We start from the raw sequence: 24,879 nt of genomic DNA, 5'->3' as shown, positions 1-24,879 counted from the left end.
ATTACTTTAAATGTCAGTGGACTAAATGCTCTGATCAAAAGACATATAGAGACAGACTGGATAATAAAACAATAACCTACAATGTGCTCCCTACAAGAGACCCACTTGTGTGAAAGACACATATAGATTGAAAATGAAGGGATGCAAAAACATACTTCATGCAAATGGAAATGACAAGAAAGTGGCATAGCAATACTCATATCAGACAAAATAGATTTTAAAACAAAGGCCATAAGCCATCATTAAAAGTCTACAAACAACAAATGCTGGAGAGAGTGTGGAGAAAAGGGAACCTGCCTACACTGTTGGTGGAATGTAAATTCGTGCAGCCACTATGGAGATCAGTATGGAGGTTCCTCAGAAAACTAAAAATAGAGTTGCCATACAATCCAGGAATCCCACTCCTGGGCACATATCTGGACAAAACTCTAATTTGAAAAGCTACATGCACCCCTATGTTCATAGCAGCACTATTTACAATAGCCAAGCCATGGAATAAACCTAAGTGTCCATCAACAGGTGAATGGATAAAGATGTGGTATATATATATACTTTCTTTCTTCTTCACTTTCTTCTTTTTGTTTTGCCTTTTGTGGTTGGATGGTTTTCTTTTGTATTATGCTTGAGTTCCTTTGTCATATATATATATATATATATATATATATATATATATATATATATATGCACATACACACACACATATATATAATGGAATATTACTTAGCCGTAAAAAACAATGAAATAATGCCATTTGCAGCAACATGGGTGGACCTAGAGATTATCATAGTAAGTGAAGTAAGTCAGAAAAAGACAAATACAGTATGATATCACTTACATGTAGAATCTAAAATATGACAAAAATGAACTTATCTATGAAACAGAAACAGACTCACAGAGATAGAGAAGAGACTTGTGGTTGCCAAGGGGAAGTGGGGTGGGGGAGGGCTGGATTAGGAGTTTTGGACTAGCAGATGCAAAATATTATATATAGAATGGATAAACGACAAGGTCCTATGTATAGCACAGGGAATTATATTCAATACCCTGTAATAAACCATAATGGAAAAGAATATATATATATATATATACACACATCACTTTGCTGTACACCAGAAACTAACACAACATTGTAACTCAATTATACTTCAATTTTTTAAAAAAGCCATAGAGAAAACAAAGAAACATCAATGCAAGAAGAGGATATCACACTCATTAACATATATGTACCCAGTATAGGAGCACCTGAATCAAATTACCCATGACCTTTTTCACAGAACTAGAACAAATAATCCTAAAATTTATATGAAACCACAAAAGACCCAAAACTGCCAAAGCAAACCTGAGGAAAAAACAAAGGTGGAGGCATAACACTTCCAGACTTCAGGCAATACTATAAAATTATAGTAATCAAAACAATGTGGTATTGGCACAAAAACAGATACATAGATTAATGGAACAGAATAGAGAGCCCAGAAATAAACCCACACACCTATAGTCAATTAATCTTTGACAAAGGAGCCAAGATTATACAATGGAGAAAAGACAGTCTCTTCAGCAAGTGGTGCTGGGAAAGTTGGACAGCTGCATGTAAATCAATGAAGTTAGAACACACCTTCACACCATGCACAAAAATAAACTCAAAATGGCTTAAAGACTTAAACATAAGACATGACACCATAAAACTTCTAGAAGAGAGCATAGATAAAACATTCTTTGACGTAATTGTAGTAATATTTTCTTAGGTCAGTCTCCCAAGGCAAGAGAAGTAAAAGCAAAAACAAAAAAGTGGGACCTAATCAAGCTTATAAGTTTTTGCACAGCAAAGGAAGCTAAAAACAAAATGAAAAGACAGTGTACAGACTGGGAGAAAATATTTGTAAATGATGCGATTGACAAGGGCTTAGTATCTAAAATATACAAACAGCTCATACAACTCAATATTAAGAAAGCAAAGAACCCAGTCAAAAAATGGGCAGAAGACCTAAATAGAAATTTCTCCAGTGAAGACATACAGATGGCCAATAGGCACATGAAAAGATGCTCAACATCACCTATTATTAGAGAAATGCAAATCAAAACTACAATGAAGTACCACCTCACACCAGTCAGAATGGCCATCATCAAAAAATCTATAAACAATAAATGCTGGAGAGGGTATGGAGAAAAGGGAACCCTCCTAAACTGTTGGTGGGAATGTAAATTGGTGCAGCCACTATGAAAAACAGTATGGAGGTTCCTTAAAAAACTAGAAACAGAATTACCATGATCCAGCACTCCCATTCCTGGGCATATATCCAGCAAAGACAAAAACTCTAATTTGAAAAGATACATGCACCACAGTGTTCATAGCAGCACTATTTACAGTAGCCAAGACATGGAAGCAACCTAAATGTCCATCGACAGAGGAGTGGATAGAGAAGATGTGGTACATATATACAATGGAATATTACTCAGCCATAAAAAAGAATGAAATAATGCCATTTGCGGCAACATGGGTGGACCTAGAGACTGTCGTACTAAGAGAAGTAAGTCAGTCAGAGAAAGACAAATATCATATGATATTGCTTATATGTGGAACCTTAAAAAATGATACAAATGAACTCATTTACAAAATAGAATGGAATCACAGATGTAGAAAACAAACTTACAGTCACCGGGGGGGAACGGGGGGAGGAGGGATAAATTGGGAGATTGGGACTGACATATACACACTACAATATATGAAACAGATAACTTATAAGAACCTACTGTATAGCAGAGGGAACTCTACTTAATACTCTGTAATGGTCTATATGGGAAAAGAATCTTAAAAAAGAGTGGATGTGTGTATATGTATAGCTGATTCACTTTTAAAAAAGGTGGAAAACCCTAAAATAAAGCCTTTTAAACAGGAAGAAATCTTTTTTAACTCTTAAGTTCATAAAGGTATCCTCTAAAATTTTCTAAAAATTATAGTTTCTTTTTAATATTTAGGGGCATGTGTCTTTATGTGTGTGTGTGCATGTGTGTGTGTGTGTGTGTGCCTATATGCTAGCTCCTCCACATCTGCAACCATCTTTCACATAGCCCCTTGGGCCCCAGTCTAGAAATAGGTCTAGTCCCTGAGCCAGAGGTTGCCTTGGTTTAGTTTCTGGTCAGAAGGCAGCATCCCTGCCTTTCACTGATCTTACAACTTTCTATAAACTATACTTCCAGATGAAAATAGAGCACAGCCTATTGCTTCTCAGTCTCCTTTTCCTGAACTGGGAGACCTGCTCTAGGTGCTGCCATGGAGTAGTAAGAGTGCTTTTGGTCCTGTCCTGCAGGAGCTGCTCCCCGATGCCACTGTCTGTTCCAGACAAGTGCCCAGGCTCTGGCTGGAGCCCACTCATTGCTTTATATGCCTCTCTTAGTTGGATCTGTAGAGATTATATATCTTGCTTTTGAAGCCTTGCTATTTCTTTTTGCTTTCTCTTTTTATATTTTCTCTACTATTTCTTTGTGTTTGGAGAAGAAATGGCACATCGAGGCATAAATTTATTGCAGTATTCCGACCTGAACTCTAACTATTTAATTCTCTTTATGACAGATTTAAAGAAAGAGTACAGTTAGCTAGATAGAGAAGGGTGTTGAGAGGAAATAGTAGATGATAGGAAGAGTATGTGTGAAGGCACATAGACAATAAAGAGAAAGAGGTTTTGGAAATTGGAAGCAGTTGGTATGACAGTAACTAAGACAGCCTATGGGGAGAGGGCAGCAGAAAAACCTAGAGGAGAGATGCAGCATAATGAGTCTTTGTGCCTTCTGCCAGCCCAATAATCACCACTTCCCTAAAAACCCACAAAAGACCTAAAGAACTGAAGAAAAGAGAAATATGATAAAGAAAATAGAATCACTTCATAGAGTGATTTGAAACATCACAGGTTTCAAAACATATTCATACCTATTCATTGAGGTGGAGAGTATTGGTGTTTTATGTCCATTCTAGAAACAAGAAAACCAAGGCTTAAGGAATTTAAATGATGGGCTAGAACTGAAACCCAAAACCTCTTTTGCTTCATCCCTTGTTCTTTCCTCCAACCACAATTCTCAGCATATACAATTACAGTAAAAAGACTGCCAACCATGAAGTATCTCAGCCAAAACAATAGAATCAAAAACAGTTAGGGACTTCCCTGGTGGTGCAGTGGTTAAGAATCTGCCTGCCAATGCAGGGAACACATGTTCGAGCCCTGGTCTGGGAAGATCCCACATGCCATGGAGCAATTAAGCCCGTCCGCCACAACTACTGAGCCTGTGCTCTAGAGCTCGCGAGCCACAACTACTGGGCCCGTGAGCCGCAACTACTGAAGCCTGCACACCTAGAGCCCATGCTCCACAACAAGAGAAGCCACCGCACCGCAACGAAGAGTAGCCCCCACTCGCCGCAACTAGGGAAAGCCCATGCACAGCAACAAAGACCCAATGCAGCCATAAATAAATAAAACAATTAGAACAGAGATAAATTTCTTTGTCTCTCCTTGATTCCACTTTTAGATTTTTCCCCTACTTGTCTCTCTGAACCTAATTCATAAATAGACTCTGAACTTAAATTTATAGAGTCCATTACACTTGTTTACCCTGTGATGCAAACACTGATAAATTTCAATATTCTAGCTACTCTCTAAACTTGCATTTTTATGAGAACAAAAGAATTAACTCCCAATTTTACATGTTCTGAGTAATAGTGGCCTACAGAGTGTATACATGTGAGCCAAAGCTCCTAATCACATGACTTTGACATTTTTATGCTCCTACATATAAGGACCAACCTGCCTTCACAATAGTGAAGTTTCTAATTTAATTAACCAAATTCTAAGTGTCTCAAATAAGAAGCCAGTATCTCTGTTAACAAAACTACTTATCAAAGTTTTATATGTAGTTCTATAAAATTATCACTCATTTATTCAACAAATATTCCAATGTAATAAGTAATATATAGTAATAGGTAATATATATATAATGACTATTATAATATAAAAATATTATTTAATGCTGATGCATGCTAGGAAACGTAATCCTTGATCAAATCACACTTTTTTCCCTGAAATCAATCACACTAACTTTCTTAAAAAAAAAAAAAAAAAACACAATAATGAAGAATACTAATTTCAAGTGACAAAGAGTAAACTTGACCAAGTTTTGTTGAATTTGTACTTTATTGTTCTTTCTATTATACCAACACAAGTTCTATCTGAGTAATGACATAGTTCTGTTTCCTTCCTCAAAGGAGAGCTCTAATAAACTATTTCCCTATACTCTTCCTATATCTACACCATCCCTAAAAACTGCTTTCTGTAATTCTTACATCCCTAGACAGGAAGAGGGGAGGGTTCTTCGAAACCGCATTTAGTAAGATGTTCTCATCTTCTTAAGTCATGGAAGAGCAATTTGAAACCCTCCACCAAAACTATGCCTTCTCTCTATTTTCTAATCCACAGTGTAAAGAGAAATACGGCTTCAGTTCAACTGTTAGTCATGGCCAGTCCTTTATTATGCCTCCAAATTCTTAAAGGATAATAAGTACTATGTCTTTCTCCTCTCTTCTGTAAGGATAGAAAAATCTAGTTCCTATAGGCAAACTTTTAGTCACTGCTTTTATTTTCTTCTGATATTAATGAATAACAATTGAATCAAGAACCAAATTAAAGTTTAGCAAATGAGTGCTCATCATGTAAATCATAATTTCCTACAAGTTTTTAAGATCATATTGTAGACTCTAAAAATGGTTCACCTAAATAGCTTTGAGTAGGGAAAGTAAAGTGGAAAAATGGTGATCAGTGTTCTTTATCCCTCCAGGTTTTCAGGGTGTGGGATATACAGACTCTTTCACTATTACAAGTCTTCCATGATAGCCAGGGAGGACCAGGAGACATGCAGATTTACTCTATGGTATTTGATTCCAATCATGGCATGCTTGTTACAGGTACGTGCACCCAATTAATGGCAAACAAAACTCATATGTTGATTTTTTACCTTTTTTAAACTAGCACTTTATCACGGACTAGAAGAGAAACAAAACTAGATGGGAAATTTATAAACTGTGATTCCTCACAATCGGTAACTGAATTCAGTCCTGTTCCTTCCTGTCTTTCTATAGCTTGGTGGATGAGGTCTTGAACCTAGGATTCAAGGTGGCGGGGTTAAGCAGAGAAGTGGGATGTAAGCTGCTGCTACACATAGAGCAAATCCAGCTCTGTCTTGGCTGTCGGGAGCAGGAATATGACCCACCTTAGAGCGGCTGCACCAGCACGCTGAGTCAGTGCCCCTTTCCTTCAAGGAGGCAATTCGGCCCCACGCACTCTGGTACTGAGACAGTTACTCGGTGAGAAGTGTGTTGACCCTCCCACTTCTAGACAAAGAACAGTGGAGAGAGAGGATAGAGACCTGAATGACAGAGCCCCCAGCACTGATGCCAACAGATCTGTTGTCCCCTTTTCCTGCTACCCCTTAGAAAGGTGCTGACTGAAAAGACAAAAGACCCTGTTAGGCATTTGGGTTGAACACTGTTCACATGTCTGCCAGATTGTCAGAAGATTTAGAAGAAATGAACGGTATTAACAATACTTATTCTTTCTGGAACATCAACCCAGAATGCATTTCCTAAGCATTTTTCCACTGACTACCTGCTCTGAGTTCCTGTGGGATTAATTAGGGCAGAGAAATGATTGGTGATATCTCTGCTGGTAGAGAACATAATTATTTTTTAACTTTTGGTTTTTTTTCTGGATTAGAAGTGAAATAGCACTTCGTGCTTGATAGATAATTTTCCACCTTGTAAAACAAAACTTAATTCTAGTTGTAAGCACCCCTCCTCTATACCACCTCCTCTAAAAATAACATAAAAATGACTACAAGCAAATTTTCTCTTAGTGCCCCAAACTGCATGTTTGATTGCTGGGCTCAGCATCTTCATCCCATTTATCATCAGAGTAACTAAAGACTCAAGTATCAAGGCAAAACAAAAACACAAAAAACAATCAGAAAATCAAAGATGCATCCCAATATTATGTAATTCTGATAGTATTCTGCTTACAAAAATATAGAGCTTTGTGTGTTGCTTAATCACTAAAATTGCATACATTGACTGCAACCATCAACTTGACATCAGAATTGCATGAAGCTTATCCCTCAGATTTTAATTTGTGCTTTCATTCAAATGAAGCAACCATAGTAATCTTCTAAATCCCAATGACAGCAACACCACATTGTAGAATATGTTGTTGTAACTGTCACCATTGTTGTTGCTATTGTTACTCTATTAAGACAACTACCATTTGATTAGTTCTTCCACAAAATGTTTTCATGGACTTTATTTCACTTGATCTGCACAACCACCATTTGAGGTAGGAATTAATATTTATCTTATTTTATAAATGACAAAACTGAATATTAAATATTTCAACTGACTAGTAGAAGGACACTAGTTGAAACATAGAGCTGGGATTCAGTCCCAAAGCTTCTGACTCCTGGATCCACTTTCTTTCTCTGTACCGCATTCTTTCCATAGTAGTTGTGTATCTAGCCAAACGTGTAGAGCAGGGGTCCCCTACCCCTGGGCCATGGACTGGTACCAGTACCGGTCCATGGTCTGTTAGGAAATGGGCCACACAGCAGGAGGTGAGTGGTGGGCGAATGAGCAAAACTTCATCTATATTTACAGCTGCTCCCCATTGCTCACATTACCTCCTGAGCTCCACCTCCTGTCAGATCAGCCGCGACATTAGATTCTCATAGGAGTGCGAACCCTACAGTCAACTGTGCATGTGAGGGATCTAGGTTGTGCACTTCTTACGAGAATCTAGTGCCTGATGACCTGAGGTGGAGCTGAGGTGGTGATGCTAGCACTGGGGAGCGGCTGCAAATACAGATTATCATTAGCAGAGAGGTTTGACTGCACAGAGACCATAATAAATCAATTGCTTGCAGACTCATATCAAAACCCTATCAGTGAGTGGCAAGTGAAAACAAGCTCAGGGCTCCCACTGATTCTGTATTATGGTGAGTGTTATAATTATTTCATTATATATTACAATGTAATAATAATAGAAATAAAGTGCACAATAAATGTAATGCACTTGAATCATCCCAAAACCATCCTCCCCTCCCCAGTCCATGGAAAAATTGTCTTCCACAAAACTGGTCCCTGGTGCCAAAAAGGTTGGGGATTGCTGATGTAGAGGATTACCACTTGTTCATAAGCATAATAACTAGCTTTGTTGTCAGTTTGGATAAAGTCAGTTACAGTCAGTGTAATGTCAAGGAACCTATGAAGGAGCTCCATGTGTTGTTTGATTACCTGGTTACCACATCCCTCTCATATTTCCATCCAGAGGTATTTGAATTGAGAACTACTACCAGAAGAGCCACCTCCATTTCTCTTTACACATGAGTAGACTTTATCTTAAAATTTAAACACTTTAAGAAAGTGTTTATTATCTCCTGCTGAAAATTTTGCTGCAGTTGAGATTTCTTTGGAGAGACTAGAGAAAACCAACACGAAGGGTCAGCCTTTGGTAGCTTAATCTCCACTTCACTAAGTAGACTATAAAAAATAGGAAAAGAGTGGTCACCAGAAAAAAGATATCAAGGAAGCCCAAATGCCCTACACTTGAATATTAATGAAGCCCAAAATGAATACTTTTCTCTGGCTGAATCATGTTTGTTTTGTCAAAAATGTTTTTGAATAAATGAATGTATTTTCACCTCATTAGGTTTCCTAGGCATTAATAATCTCACTGATATTAATAATCTCACTGATCAGCTATTTGCAAATGCAACTGGTTGAATAAAATCCTTTGTGATTCAAATCTTCTAATATTGGGTATTTATGAGATTCTTATTTCTGTTCCAGGATCTAGTGTTATGGACATGTATCCTTTGACTAGGATGATACAAGATGCGAAGCAGGTTCCTCACACCCATGAACGAGAAATCAATGTCATGCTTTACAACAAATATTTTCACCAAGTACTTACCATCTGCTCTGAGTCCATAATTAAGGTGAGTACATATTGACTCTTCAGGAAGAAAAAGCCAAAGAAGATAGAATTTTCTCTTCTTATAGGTAAGTCTTTAAGTGACTAAATAAAGGTAATGGCACATATGATGGAACCCGACATTAGAGCTATTTTTAAGCTTTCATGAACACATGAAAAACAAGCATTTTAATCCAGCTCGTACTGCTTGCTATTAAGCTTACACACTCAATTAAAAAATGAAGCTAGTCCTTACTATCAAAATAGGAATTTTAAGGGAAATATATCAAGGAGAAAAAACTAGTGTGTGTGTGTGTGTGTGTGTGTGTGTGTGTGTGTAAACTTTTTAAGCTGAGCTATGGGAAAGAGAATGTTAAGACGGAAGAGGAAGAAATGTATAGATGTTTCCTATAACCCCTATAGGTGCAGGACATGGAACCTTATGGTGCCTTAAATCTATGATCTTGTTTAATCCTCGTACTAGTTCTCTGTGGACAGATAAAGAGTTCCATTTTAAAGATGTGGAAATTAGGACTCAGAGATCAAGGCAACTTGCCCTAGTTCATATAACTAGTAAGCATTGTGGTTGGGATATGAACCCAGGTTTGCCTGAGGTGAATACCCAAGTCCTTTCCTCTGCAATCCTCAGGGCATGTCATTAATGTGTTCCCTAGAGGCCAGAGTACTTGACCATCCTAACTGTATCTGTAATTATGACTACTGAAGTCATCTAGCAGTGATGGCTGGAGGTGTTCTCTTCCAGTGTTTATCCTTTTATTTCATGCATGCTCTCCAAAAGGAGACACAGGGAGCAGGAGAAAGCATTCCTCTGGAGACTCCTCAAATCCCCTCTCAATTTTGACCTTCTGTGCTTATCCGCTCGAGAGTTTCTCAGGCCAAAATCTCCTAAGTTCATTTAATTATCAGTTATTTCTGATAATGCCTACAGAACAAGTAGAGGGAAACTAAAACTAAAACCTGTCTGTTTTCATAAAATACTGACCTCTTAAGGAGAAAATGTCTTCCCTGCAAGGGGAGAAGGGGAAAGGAAGGCATCTAGGTGAGTTTTCATACCTGATTGGTTGGTGAGGGATCATACTTCAGGCCAGGAAATGGGTGGCCTCTGAGACCCCTTCATGCAGTGGCCCTCATTCTTCATTCTCCCTTCAGGACCTCATCTATACCCAGGGGCGCACAAAGGTTAAGAGCATGGGCTTAAGGTCCAGACTGGCTTCTTTCAGATCTTGGCTCTGCCACAGCTCAGTTGGGGGCCCTTTGTTATCTGGTCTCCAGACTACTTATTACATCAGCTACTCCTTCTCCCACTCGCCCTCTTTCACTCCCGGTGCAACAACTGACTTTCAGTTCCCTGGAGCAACAGTGCACCTTCCCATCTCTGGCCCTGTGTTTACACCGCCCCTGTCCCCAAATATCTTGAGTTCAAACTGTGTTGCCAGTTCAATTTTATTGTTTACTGACAGTCTAATATACACCTGACAATGGCAGATCCATGAAAAGGGAAAGATTCAGACTGAAAGACTGCAAGTCTAAAGCTTCTACTGCATTTCCAAAGAGACAGTGATGAGCCTTGATGTGTTTCTAGATTTTCTGATTATACCCAGCCTAATTACACATACAGCCTTCTCTGAAGTCTCAGCCTCCCTCGCCCTCCCTTCCCCTTTTCTCTCTGTTAAGAGCTGGGCACATGTCCCTAATCAGAACACTCCTTGGAAAGGTCAGTGAGCCCTTTCCTCATGATTCTCTCAGATTTCATGCTGTTAACCACAGATTCTGTCCTGTGACCCCTAGCTAATTTGGATGAGTGTCAATAAAGAGTAAAATAGTTAGCTAGTGGGAAGCAGCAGCATAGCACAGGGAGATCAGCTCGGTGCTTTACGATGACCTAGAGACATAGGATAAGGAGGGTGGGAGGGAGTCTCAAGAGGGAGGGGATATGGGGATATATATATGCATATGTCTGATTTCACTTTGTTGTACAACAGAAACTAACACAGTATTGTGAAGCATTTATACTCCTATAAAGATCTATTAAAAAAAAGAATAAATTCAATTTGATTTCTTTGTCTGCTGAACTCATAACTGTTAAATTTCTATCTTGCTGCTAAACTTGCTTTGTGCTTACAGTAGCAATTGACTACTTCCTGGACAGACAGGGGCTGCCTGGAATAGTTGCTGCTTGTTTCAGCCCACCTACATACGTTACAGACACACTCCGGGGTAGCACAGTAACTATTAGACAGCACTACATCTTTTAGACCTTTCTTTGACCAAACCAACACTCATGGCAGAATGTTGGGAGAGGTGTTAGATGTGCATTGTACCAATTTTGAGGCTATTTTGAATACTGTAAAATTGATGAAAACTGAAGGGCTTATGGATTATTTGATTATTTTGTTCTTTCCTGTAGGTATGGGAACTCGAAACTGGCCTCCAAATGTACCAGATTTTAGACCCTCATGGCTTCAATGTTGAACTGACTTCTGCAGCTATTGACGAAAGTGGATTTCTTTTTGCTACAGGAGCATATAATGGTCAGACTAATATCCAGAGTATAGCCTCCCTGCTTTAGTGTCCTGAGAATTTGTTCTAGGATCTCATTACAAGTTGTTTGGGTTAGAAAGGAAGCATGAATCAGGCTGGAATATGTAAACGTGACAGTGAGAGTGCTGTGCCTGACTGAACAGTGATAGGCCCTTCTCTAACTGGCATTAACGTCCTGATACTGGACAGGACAATACGATAATACGATATTATCATTCAAAATAATCAATACCTTACGTTACACTTATATAGTTGCTTTTCAGTTTGCAAAGTCTTTCATATATACCATCTCATTCTGTTTTGACTGAGACTTATCTGTGTTGCACTGATTCATTCTGTCCTTTTAATTTTGGGTACCATCAGCTAAGAGACAGACATTCTATTTAGTACTTCTGATAATATTTTTACTGACAATATGGGACCAGACAAAATATCCATCCAACTTTGCTATATCACATCTAGAATTCTATACTGGACTTGTTTATAAGTCTAAGCTGCTTAAGGGCATGTGTCATGTCACACTTGAGAGGATGTCATGTTCCAGTTGTGCTGTGTCATTTACTGTTCATGCTGTGGGGAACTGCATAGAACTTGCTAGAACCAGAGAACTATATAGCCTGCCTCTCTTTTCACCTTACCTTGTTCTGAACTCCCATGAAAGAACTGCTTTATCTAGACAATATGATCATCTGCATCACTACTCAGAATATACTTCTTCTAGGTATATATTTACTAAATAAATTCTTGCTTGTAAGCCAATGGATGGACTGACTGAATATCTTGATGTGAAAGTCTGAGTTTTTAAAGTGTAAGCAGATAACAGTACACATGAAATAAAATCATGAATGCTGAGTTGGTGGGGTGTGAATAAATGCAACTGCTTTTCATGTAGGAGAGTTCTTAAGAAAGCAGTCTTAACCGCTCTATAAGCACATCCTGCATACATATGAAAATTAGAAATTCTGAGCAATGCACATGACCATTGCCCAGCATAAGCATTAAGAAATTCGTATAAATGACTGAGATCCTATTATTTTCGTGCAAGCAAGTCATATTTCACTTTGTTAGTGCTAGTGACAGTTTGTCCTCCTCAGAAGTACATGTTAATTGTCAAAGACTCTGGGTCTAGGACACCCTGAGGAAAAGGATTCTCTAGATCCCAAAGCAACTCTACCCACAAGCCAGCAGTCCCCTCTCATTCTCACCCACCCATCACCTGGGAAGAGCTGAGCAGTATCCTCCCTGCTTTCTGCCCCACTAAATCTTATTGTCAAAGTCCTAAGTCAGCAGGAAAGCTGGGCCATGAGACTGTGGTCCACATACCCAGGAATAAGTGAGAGCATGATCACTTCTTTTACTTGTTTATATGACTTCCTACAAGACCATAAATTCCTTGAGGGCAGGAACTATGCTCACTTTTCATCCCCTGCTCCTACCACCATGCTGTGTATATAAGGAGAATTTAATTAATGTTTAAAGATGTTTTTAGTGAAAAAAAATAATGAGGGGGTTGTGAGTATTGCTGATGGAGGGAACCTAGTATAAAGGAAGGAAAACAGCACAGTGAGAACATTCTGGATGTCCAGCAGGATTAGAACTGGAAGATAAGAAGCAGGAGGAGGGGGTTGAGGTTAGGGTTAAGGAAGGGGAGGAAAAGTACTGTGAAGGGCAGTACACTAGATTTTAACCCTGAGGTCACTATAAAAACCCATGTTAGAAGATAATTATCAGTGTACACTGAGTAATGATGTAGAAATAGGCATTCAACAAGTATGCTATCATCTCACCTGGTCTCTTCATCAGGGTCTCCTAAATGAATGAAGTTAACTATAAAGAAAGTATGATTTCAAATGTAAGAAGAAACATGACACCCTTTCTGCATTTCTTTCTTATGTAACAAAAAAACAACTCAAAGCTTGATTGTTTCCTACCTGCTGGCATTCTTTTAAACCTTTTGTTACCAGTAGGAGATATCCTAAAATATGTTAGCACCTTAGGAAATGACACTATTGGAGTCATTTTTTACTATTAATAATCATTGTGACATGATATTAGATAGATAGATAGATAGATAGATAGATAGATAGATAGATAGATAGATTGATGATAGATACTGAAGAGTACTTAGCAAACTGGAAAGCATTGGGAGAATAAAGGCAGAAAAGACCCACTTAAGACAGAAAGCTCAGACAGGAGAGTCTGAGAATTTCAAAGAAAACAGTCACAAATTTCAAGACATTGCCTGGTCCTGTTTATTTTTTATCAGCCTGTGACAAATTCAGGCATACAGACATATACTTGGTACACAGCAATGTTAGAGAGACTCATATATCAGTCTCAGTAGGAAATAAACCTAGGAAAAACTGTTGCAGAAAGCTTTCAATTAGATCAATTTTCTCTGAGATAAAAGCCATTCTTTCTATACATTATTTTTGCCTATATAGTCTTTTCTCTGTGTGTTCAGGAACAGTTAAAATCTGGGACTTTGGCAGTGGGCAAGAGATGAAAGTGTTACCAGAAGGGAAAGACTGGAAGGAAGAAGAGCACTGGCTGCAACGCCTGATTTTCTTGAAAGCTCAGGAAAAACACCAGTACTTGATCCTCGCTTTGGAGCGCAGTGGGAAGATCAAAATGATCCAGGTTTGCAATCCCATTTTTATATACTCTACATGCTCTTCTTGGGAAAATCAACTGAGTGTGGATAATCCCATTTTAAATCCCCTCTGCCATCTGAGGATAGTATTGCTCCACCAACCTTCCTAGGATGTTCCTAATTAACATTACCCAGGTCCAAGCAAAGAACAAAAAAGAATAGCTGCTCAGCCATAGCATCCTGCCCATCCAGTGTTTGCTGAAGGGATTAGCTGGGATACTCTGGAATGGATATCAAAAAGATTAAATTTACATACAGCTGCCACCTCTGACATGGTTTATACCCTCATTTGGGGATAATTCACTGGCAGAGCTGCTTCCCAGCAGACTCTGTGAAAGGGAGCAATGATTCCTCTCTGAACATTATAACCCATAATGCATTCAGGGATGCTCAAGTCACTTTTTCAGTTTGTCACCAAAATTGCTTTGTTTACTTTATAGTTAATAATGCAATCTCCTCAGGGCTGTTTTACAGGGATTGAGGTAGACTAATTTTTTTTTTTCCTGTGAGTCTATTACCACCTAAGAACACTAATGCCCTCTTCATTCTTAAATGAAAACTAGATCATTTATGGACTTCCGTGGCGGTCCAGTGGTTAAGACTCTGCACTCCCAATGCAGGGGGCAGGGGTTCGATCCCTGGTCGGGGAACTAAGATCCTGCAACCTGCACGGCATGGCCAAAAAAATTTTTATAAAACATAAAATAAAAAAGAAAACTAGATTATTTATCCTGGCTATTAAGTAGATATTTCCCTGACTAGAACTCTGGGATTCATTGCCCTTATTATTCCTCTTCTGAAAGCTAAGATCAGAAAAAAAGTCTTGAATTAAGGGAGCATTGATTATGATGACTGACGGCCTGACTGTCGGAAAAAAGGAGTGAAAAACTTTCCTGATTCAACTAATCTTTCTTTGCTGTTTGAGCAATCCAAAATGGCACTGTGCTAGAAAGGAAGCTCTAAAGTGGAAAGAAATAGTTGTAAATTTCCTTTAAAAGATTTACTTTGTAATTCTACCATGGTCGGAATGTTGAGTTCTTACTGATGAACTCAATTACCTCAATAAATAAAATGAAATACTGAGAAATGAAGTTAAAACTTGAATAACATATAGACCAAAGGAAAAATTTAATGACCTTTTAGATAATTGAGACAAAAACAGTTATGGCATCAACACAATTCTATTTAATTATGTATTAAATAATTTGCAGGAAAGTGAAAACAAGTTGATAGCCAAGTCAATACATCACTAAACGAGAATTTGGTCTGATTATTTTTTGCTGAATTGACAAAATAAAGCAATAGTTTAAATATCATCTAAACATAGACACATTCCTTCAGAAACCAGAAATTGCAGGTAGCATTATTCCTGAAAACTGGGGCATGTAGTTAGCGCTTGTGGGTTTTCAGCCTGTGAAGAAAGAACCTAAAAAGTGACACAAAGCAAGGGGGTCATTAGGAAAATGTAACTTTGGCCCCAAATAAAGTTTTGGCTAGAGATGGCATTAGTCTTTCTTATAGCTTACCATTTGTTCAACGGATGGCCTTAGACTGGAATTCTTATTCTTTATTTCCCATTTTCTTACCATCTGGTCCTGACACACACATGCACACCCTTGGCCCCAGCTCATGCAGTGTCATTCGTGTTGGCAACTTTGCTTTTATCACAGCTTGGTCTACCAACCTATTTTCTCTTTAGAGAGATGAAATAAAACCAAACTCATCTCCACCCACTTAGCCCTCAGAACCTTTAATTGCTGAAATGATTAAAAATTAAATAAAGAAGTAATAAATAAAACAAGCTCACTTACTCCCTAAAAAAATGGCACTGTAGAAAGGAACTTCTTAGTAATATAGTCTAAAATGCAACAGTGTATTAATTTCCCTGTTTTAAGTTAGTGCAATTGACCATCAAGATACCCTTCCTAACAGACAATGTCTGTTGTTATAAACACTCCTTTTTAAAAACTGCAAAAAGTAGCATGGTGCTGTTCTCACATCAAAATTGCTTTTAGTCCTATTGTAGCATTTTTCACTTTATTTTGATTTTCCATGTCTCCAGAATTCCATAGATTGAACTTGATGAGGACTGAAAACTCCTCAGTGTGTGATTTTGGGACCCAAAACCCCTTGATAGTGTGATTTTGGGACCCAAAATCACACTATCAAGATGAGGGTGAACCAGAAAGAAAAAAGCCAGCCTCCTAGGGGTAATGCAGGAAAGACTGCCCTCACACTGAGCCAAGCAGGGAACAAGGGAGAAGAGTAGGAAAACAAAACAAGATGAGACAAACCCTGTCCCTGAGAAACTGACCACAGGTAGGATCTCATATGCATTTTCAACCTAGATTGCCACCTAGATTTGCAATACTTAGGTGGTCAAGGAAATCTTAACTATGAACTTGGTTTACGGTGATCCAATACTGGTAGTTCCACCAGGCACCCAGCAGAAACAAGCACAAATTCATTCTGGAGGAAGACAACTTCATCTCAGACCATAGCTAACATAATTAAGCTCACAAGGAAACAGGACAACCAAGTTTGGGCACAGAGAGTGACAGAACAACAACAAAAAAATTCATATACAGCAGAAATGGCATAGCAGATATTCGTGGCAAGAATATACTTTTCAATAAATCATTTTGGAGCAACTAGACATCCACAGGGAGAGAAAAAAAGAACTCTAACTTTCATGATCTCATCTAAGACTATTTCTTGTGGATTAATGACTTCAAGACATTAATTGAAAAACAAAACAATATAGTTTTTAGCAGATAATTAAGGGGATTGTCTTTATGAACTCAGGATAAAGAAATATCTTAAATGATATTTAAAAATCACTAGTTATTAAGGAAAAGATTAATTTATTTGAATTAATTAATAACATTTCTCCATCAATAGTCACCATAATGAGAGCAAAAAGACAAGAGTAGAATTACAGAAAATATTTGCAACTTGATTAGTATCCGAAGTTCTTAGATAATAAGTAAGATAAACAGTTCAATAGAAAAATGAAAAAAGAGAGGCACTTCATAAAGCAGAAAACACAAAAGGCCAATAAACATATGAAAAGCCGCTAAACTTTATTAGTAAATTCAAGTTAGAATTAGAATAGATATAATACCCCCAATAGACTGATTTTAAAAAGTAAGTCTGATAATACTGAGTTTTAGCAAGACTGTGGAACAATGTGATTACTCATTCACTGCTAATGTTGGTGTAAATCAGCACCAACTCTTGGGAAATATTTTGGCATTCTTGAGTTACAGGACCTTTTATTCAGTCTATATGTAACTTCACCATCTTGAAGTGACAGTGTTACCAATGAGCAGTCCAAAGCTGCTCTGAGTCTTCTTCCTTTGTAAGCAACTTATTCTTTCTCTCTGCAAATTTGTAAGATGTTATCTTTGTCTTGACGTTTAAAGTCTATGCCTGTGTGTATATCTTTCCTCATCAGTTCCACAGGAGACTTTCAATCTGAAGTCCTAGGTATTTCTTCCAGCTCAGGGGATTGTTTTGTATTATTATTTGTGTATTAGGTGTCTCTTTGGCATCTGTTTCTTTTTCTAATTCAGGAACCCATACTATTTGCATATTAGGTCTTCTGAATCTGTCCTCCAAATCTCTTATATTTTCCTGTGTTTTTGTTTCATTTTAGTTTTGCTAACTGCTTTGAAATATTTTCTCTACTGCTAGGCTATTAGTTCAAGTCTCAGACAGGTGCTGATTCTCCTTCAGCTCATCAACCAAATTCTTAAATTTGAAGATCACGTTGTGTTGGTTTTTGTTTCTGTTTTGAACTCCCTTAAGTACTGTTCAGTTTTGCTCAAGTTATCATACTTCCCAGCAGTTCTAGTTAGTCTGGGATCTGTTCTGCATGTTTTGTTTGTTCTTCTCTCTAGATTCTAGGCCTACTGAACTACATTTCTTTTTCTGCTCACTGGGGTTTGGTTACTAGAAAATTGCAAGATGTGATAATCCCAAAGGGTGGGATGTACAGCCATGGTGTTCTTGAGGGCTGGGGTTTAGCAGCCCCCACAACAGTCCCCTGTCGAGGCACTGGCAGTAAGCTTTTCTGCTGACCATTCTCTTCTCACTCTCCTAATTTCTAAAGTACAGAAGGCTTAGTCCACCTGTTCAGCTACTCCTCTACTTCTTTGGAAGAAAGGGAAACTAGGCATAAGCCATGCCACACATTGCCCCCTCCACACACACCTCTGGGGATTTAAGCATATTTGCAGATGAACCACCATGCTTAAATCCCATCCTAGGAGTCTCCCCCTGAATAAGGGTTCCCAGGCTTTTATTCAGCCCAGGGGGGAACAGGCCCATGATAACTTTCTTTCCCCAAACTCTAAACCCCATTTCTCTGCTTGTCCCCAGAAACTGTTGAGGGCAGGAAGGTTGTTCTTCCTGATGTTGAAGCTGGGAGTAGAGTGGAGAAAAGATGAACAAAAACTCTATCTTCCAAGATTCTCAGCTGCATTAAACAAACAAACAAACAAAAGAAAAAATTCTTCAGGGATCACATTCAGTTATTCAGGAAACCTTGCTAATGCATTATGAACTAAAGTGGAGTCCCCATAAGTTTTACGTACTTCTTTTTAATGTCTTCAAACCAGTTTTTAATAGTTTACAATGTCATGTCTCTCTTGTACTTATATTCTTAGTTTTCTTTTCTCAAGTCTCAGAAAAATGCTTGTGCAGTTGCCTGATCTCTTTCCAAATCACCACTGTACTAGTTTTTCTGGGCAAGGTCCTTTAGTCATGTAATGGGAGGGCAGATTTTAAATTGACTGATCCACTGATAAAACTTCATAGTCCACAGAGAAGAAAACAGTATAGATTTTTATATCTCAGTTTTAAGAGGATAAAATTGTATTCTGAGTACATAAAAATTTTGGTAAATTTGGAATAAATTTGCCCCAAAACCCTTTTTGACAAAACCATAGGTTGATTAGAAATTACTGTTCTAACATTATGAACAAAGCACTATGGGAGTTCAGAGTTTTTTTTTTTTTTTTAATTCTTTATTTTATTTATTTATTTTTGGCTGTGTTGGGTCTTCGTCTCTGTGCGAGGGCTCTCTCCAGTTGCGGCAAGCGGGGGCCACTCATCATCGTGGTGCGCGGGCCTCTTCACTATCGCGGCCTCTCTTGTTGCGGAGCACAGGCTCCAGACGCGCAGGCTTAGCAATTGTGGCCCACGGGCCTAGCCGCCCCGCGGCATGTGGGATCTTCCCAGACCAGGGCTCGAACCCGTGTCCCCTACATTGGCAGGCAGACCCTCAACCACTGCGCCACCAGGGAAGCCCCAGAGATTTTTATTAACCCCCCCGAACAGTTCAAATTCTAAAACCCCACTTATTTCTTTTTATTTGCTCTTCCTTCCTATCCACATTACTTTGTGTGTCTACTCATATAGCCCTATTTGTGAGTCCCTTAAAGCAAAAGACCTTTCTTTGTGAAGCAATTAGCATAATACATGCCCTTAGCATTATGTGAACTGCTGTTTTTCTGGAGCACCAATTCCTAAAGGCCTATCTGCCAATACCTATCTGAGATAAAACGTTTCACCAGAGATGAAATGAAGAAAATAAGAATAATTTTTCATAAACCTAATTTTACTTTAAAAATTGTAAGATTTTATCTTTTTTACTTTTTTGTATTAAAATAGCTTTTCACTTCATAAAATGATGATAATAGAGTTTTCTCTCTCCTTTTCCCTCATGTCCTTACCTAGTAAAATTAAATGTTAGTAACTCTAAATCAATCTTTTAAAATATTTTTAAAATTTAGCACTCTATGAATTCAGAAAGTCTGATAGCCACCTTCCTAAGTGGTTCAGTTGAAACCAGCTAAACTTATTAAAACCACTGTAGTCAATTCATCCCATCAAGGGGGCTCATGACCCTAACTAAGCTATTACTCAGTATATCAATATCAAATCACTATTTGGATATTGCTGAGATTCCTTCTACTCCCACAATGGGGCAAATGCTAACCAAAGAATCAACTAGTATGTGGGAGTACCACTGGCGCATACGTTTGAATTAACATAGATATGAGATAACAGAGATATTAGATCTACACCTAGAATCATAAAGTTTTTTAAAAAATGGAAGGACTTTTATTCATTAACTAAGGAAAATAAGGCCCCATAAGGATATACACTTTGCCCAAGGTTTCACTAGAACTAAGACTAGAAACACATTGTCATCATGCTTAGACTCATATTCTCCCCACTTTACCACAGCTGCTTTTCAACCAAGGAAGATCCCTGCTCTGCTCACAAAATAACCAATCTTCAAAAATTGGCCTTTATTCCCATATAAAAATTGAAAATTTAAAGCTAAGAGCATCTCATGAATAACAACAAATTAGAAAACAGAATAAATAAATACAACAGCAAACAAAAATCTAAGGTACCTAAAATAAATCTAACAATAACATACAAGATTTTTGTGTGTGTGGGGAATCTTAAAGGACATAGAAACACCCTGAATAAATGGAGATACACCATATTCATGGATGGGATATCACAAAGATATCTTTACTACAGTAAAATTAAAAACAAACATTTGCCTTAAAAAACAAAGTAGAAGGACAAGTCACAGACTGAGAAAAGACCACTGCACCCCAGGTAACTGAGAAAAGATTAGGAACCAGAATACCGAAAGAAGCTCCACAAATCCAAAAGAAAAAGAAACAGCCCAACAGAAAAATGGACAAAGGACAGATAAGAAAGCTGGATGGCTCACAAATACATGAAAAAAAAAAGTTCAACTTACTAAATTAGAAAAATGTGGGCTTCCCTGGTGGCGCAGTGGTTGAGAATCTACCTGCTAATGCAGGGGACACGGGTTCGAGCCCTGGTCTGGGAAGATCCCACATGCCGCGGAGCAACTGGGCCTGTGAGCCACAACTACTGAGCCTGCGCATCTGGAGCCTGTGCTCCACAACAAGAGAGGCCACGATAGTGAGAGGCCCGCACACCGTGATGAAGAGTGGCCCCCACTTGCTGCAACTAAAGAAAGCCCTCGCACAGAAACGAAGACCCAACACAGCCATAAATAATAAATAAATAAATAAATAAATAAGGGAAAAAGATGGTTCAAAAAAATTAATTAAAAAAATTAGAAAAATGTGATTAATGTAATTAATAAATTTTAAAATTAATTTTTAAATGTCCTATTTTAAACCTATCAGACAGTCAAAAATAATTATTTAAAAATCAAGTAAAACGAAGTTTTGGCAAGAATGTGAAGAAAGGAGAGCTTTTATTTACTCCTGGTGAAAGTGGAAATGGATGCTACCTTGAAGAGCCACTTGGCAATACCTACTGAAGTTGATGGTGTGCATATCTTACAACTTGGTAATTCTACACCAGGCACATGCTCAAGAAAATATGGTACCTGTCCATAAAAAAAAGCAGTGAAAAATTGGCAACAACCTGAACACTCATCAGTAGGAGAATGGATAAGTAAATTGTAGTATATTCATACAATACTATAAAGCAGTTAAAAATAAATGAACTAGAGCTCCATGTAATAACTTGTATAAATCTCAAAAATATAATGTTAAGTGAAACAAGCAAGTTGAAGCAGAATCCATACAGTTTGATAACATTTATAAAAAGTTAGAAGCCTGGGAGCAATATCATGTCACATATATATTGGGTTGGCCAGAAAGATGTTAAGATGCTACAGGGGCTTCCCTGGTGGCGCAGTGGTTGAGGGTCTGCCTGCCAATGCAGGGGACACGGGTTCGAGCCCTGGTCTGGGAAGATCCCACATGCCGCGGGGCAACTAAGCCCATGCGCCAAAACTACTGAGCCTGCGCGTCTAGAGCCTGTGCTCCACAACAAGAGAAGCAAGGACGAGAAGCCTGCGCACCGCGATGAAGAGTAGCCCCCGCTCGCCGCAACTAGAGAAAGCCTGCGCACAGAAACGAAGACCCAACACAGCCAAAAATAAATAAATTAATTAATTCAAAAAAAAAAAAAAGCTACAGAAAAACCCGAACGAACTTTTTGGCCAAACCAATATATATGACTAAAACCTGAATATGGGGTGTGTTTGTGTGTGTGTATAAACTTTCATGACTAAAACCATATTCAGGTTACTCGTTACCTCTGGAGAGTAAAGAAGAAAGAGGAATTATATTAGGGAGGGATAGATGGTGCCTAAGATATGATAAAGCTGAGTGGTGGGTATATCATAGTTTGCTCTATTTTTCTCTGTATCTTTAAAACAGCTCAAAATAAAACAGTTAATTGAATTTTTCATGTACTCACTGGATTTCTTTTAAAGGGTAAGGAAGATGATATTTACCTTGCGGTGATATGGGAGCTGCCTGATGTTGTGCCTGTCCTACAAAATGGGAATCGTATTGTGCATCTAAGGATGTCTGCTAAAGATAGGAGTATGGCTATTCCTTTCCCAGATGTGGAGTTGATAGTGGAGAAAAACTTTTCTCAACATGTTGATGTAAGTTTTTTTCTTGATTTGTTTTCCTTTTTATTATGAAAATTTACAAACATATATAAAAGTAGAGAAAATAATACAATGAACTTTTATGTATTATCACCCAGTTTCAAAATTATCTATGCATGGCCGAACTTATTTCTCGTTATTCCTACCACTTTCCCACGACCACTGTCAATGGATGGATTATTCTGAAGCAAATCCCAGACATTGTGTAATTTCATCCCTAAATATTTCAGTATGTATCTCTAAATGGTAATGACTCAAAACCAAAACAAAACAATGGTACCATTATTTTCTAAAATAATTTACAAGAAGTCTTTAATATAATCACATCACATTTTTCAGTTTTCCCAGATTTTATCATACATATGTATTTCTTACAGTTTGTTTCAGCCAGAATGTAATCAAGGCGCATTTGTTGCATTTGGTTGATAAGTCTCTTCAGTCTCTTTTAATCTATAATTATCTTTCCATATCTCTTTTTTTTCCCCTTGCAAATTATTTCTTGAAGATACTGGACAATTGGTGCCTGGTTTCTCATTTTCCAGATTTTGCTGATTGCACCCTTGTGGTGAATTTTAAAAGTTCTTTACTTCCTTTAACCTGGTAGTTATATCTGGTGCATGCAGCTTTGATTAAAAAAAAAAATAAGACTCTATAGTACATGGAGGTCACTACAGTACATGATGTCATGTACTTCCATCAAAATTCACATTATACTGTTCTCTTTTTTTGGAGCAGTCATTGATGACCACTACCTAGGTTTATTATTTCATTCAGAGTTGCCATCTTAATATTCTGATTCATTTATTAGCTGGAATGTGTCTTTAAAGAAAAACTGTTATCACCGGTTTGCAGGGCAGAAATAGAGATACAGATGTAGAGAACAAACGTATGGACACTAAAGGGGAAAAGTGTGGGGGGATGGTGGTGGTGGGATGAATTGGGAGATTGGGATTGACATATATACACTAATATGTGTAAAATGGATAATTAATAAGAACCTGCTGTATAAAAGAATAAATAAAATAAAATTCAAAAATTCAAAAAAGAAAAAAGAAAAACTATTATCAACTATTTGGTTACACTGAGGTACAGTTCAGATAGGAAATCAAAGTAACTGATTGATTCTTTCCTTACATTTATCAGTTTTCAAAATAAGAAATTTGGTTCCTCAGCATCCTCCAAAAAAGTGGTCAATGGATTTTATTTGTTTAGTATCATTATCAAATCATAAATTTAAATATTCTTGATTTGTTTCAGTCTATTGCATTATTAATTAATTCTCAAATCATCCCATCTCAAGCTAGTTGGACACTTTTCAGGCTTCTGAGTTCTTTTGACATGACTCTAGTAGTTCTGTATAGCTTCCAGGTGTGATAAGTTTCCAGGCTTATTTTGTTAATTTCTTGTTCCAGATCTAGAATCCACCATTTTACCAAGAAATCCTAGTTCTTTTAGTGAGATTAATCATTAAAATAGTATTAAGAAACTACAAACTGAGTTTTAGAGATGCTTATTGTCACTAGATTGATCCTTGTTTTTAGAACTTTTCAATGGACAGAGCTAGGAAAAACATTTAAGAGAAAATACATCTTTAGCTTGTACTGATATTCCCATTCAGATTTAAAATAACATGGCATTACTGATTTTATTTTTGTTATCTTTTTCTCTCACAGAAAATCTCTGTTTCTAATGACATTAACATAATTACTTACTTGCTTTATCCTATTATTTATATAATGTATCTTATATAATATATAGGGTTTTATGTCATATTATATTGTATCATAGTACATTATATTATAGTAGGTTAGATTATAGTTTTGGAAAAAAATAAAATAACTAGAAATATGATAGCTGAAACAATTATCTTATTTTCTTTGTAGTTTCTGTCCTTAGAGTACATATCTCTTGGAATATGCAATCAAATTACTATGCTTTAAAACTACTTGAAATAATTTTTTGTGCCACCAACTCTATACACAACAAAGTTTATTGCATTTTTAATGTATTGCTTTTTAAAAATTTAATTGTCTAATTATTATGCAAAACATTTAAATAGATTTTAAATCAGATCTTCAAAACAAGATTTATTCTAACTTGCATTCCTGTCCCTTCTATTCTTTTCCTAATCTATAGTTAACCTTTTGTTTTTAAGTTTTTGATTTATGCTTCCA

The 24,879-nt window shown here is 37.4% G+C and overlaps 1 protein-coding gene and 1 long non-coding RNA gene across 6 annotated transcripts in view; one reads left to right on the top strand and one right to left on the bottom strand.

Annotated features, from left to right (window-relative positions):
- Nucleotides 1-24,879, bottom strand: part of LOC309665139 — a 324,111-nt gene that overhangs the window by 197,679 nt on the left and 101,553 nt on the right. The window lies entirely within an intron of this gene.
- The window catches only part of WDR64 (WD repeat domain 64), a 156,724-nt gene that overhangs the window by 70,986 nt on the left and 60,859 nt on the right, over nucleotides 1-24,879 (top strand). The window contains exons 11-15 of the mRNA XM_082471325.1: nucleotides 5,818-5,944; nucleotides 8,873-9,021; nucleotides 11,425-11,548; nucleotides 14,023-14,198; nucleotides 22,523-22,699. Of these exons, the coding sequence (XP_082327451.1) occupies nucleotides 5,818-5,944; nucleotides 8,873-9,021; nucleotides 11,425-11,548; nucleotides 14,023-14,198; nucleotides 22,523-22,699 (753 nt within the window). The remainder of the gene's footprint in view (nucleotides 1-5,817; nucleotides 5,945-8,872; nucleotides 9,022-11,424; nucleotides 11,549-14,022; nucleotides 14,199-22,522; nucleotides 22,700-24,879) is intronic.

The sequence above is a fragment of the Balaenoptera physalus genome, assembly GCF_965194825.1.
Source record: "Balaenoptera physalus genome assembly, chromosome: 1".
NCBI lineage: Eukaryota > Metazoa > Chordata > Mammalia > Artiodactyla > Balaenopteridae > Balaenoptera > Balaenoptera physalus.
Note: the sequence above shows the minus strand (reverse complement) of the source record. Positions and strands in the feature narration are given on the sequence as shown.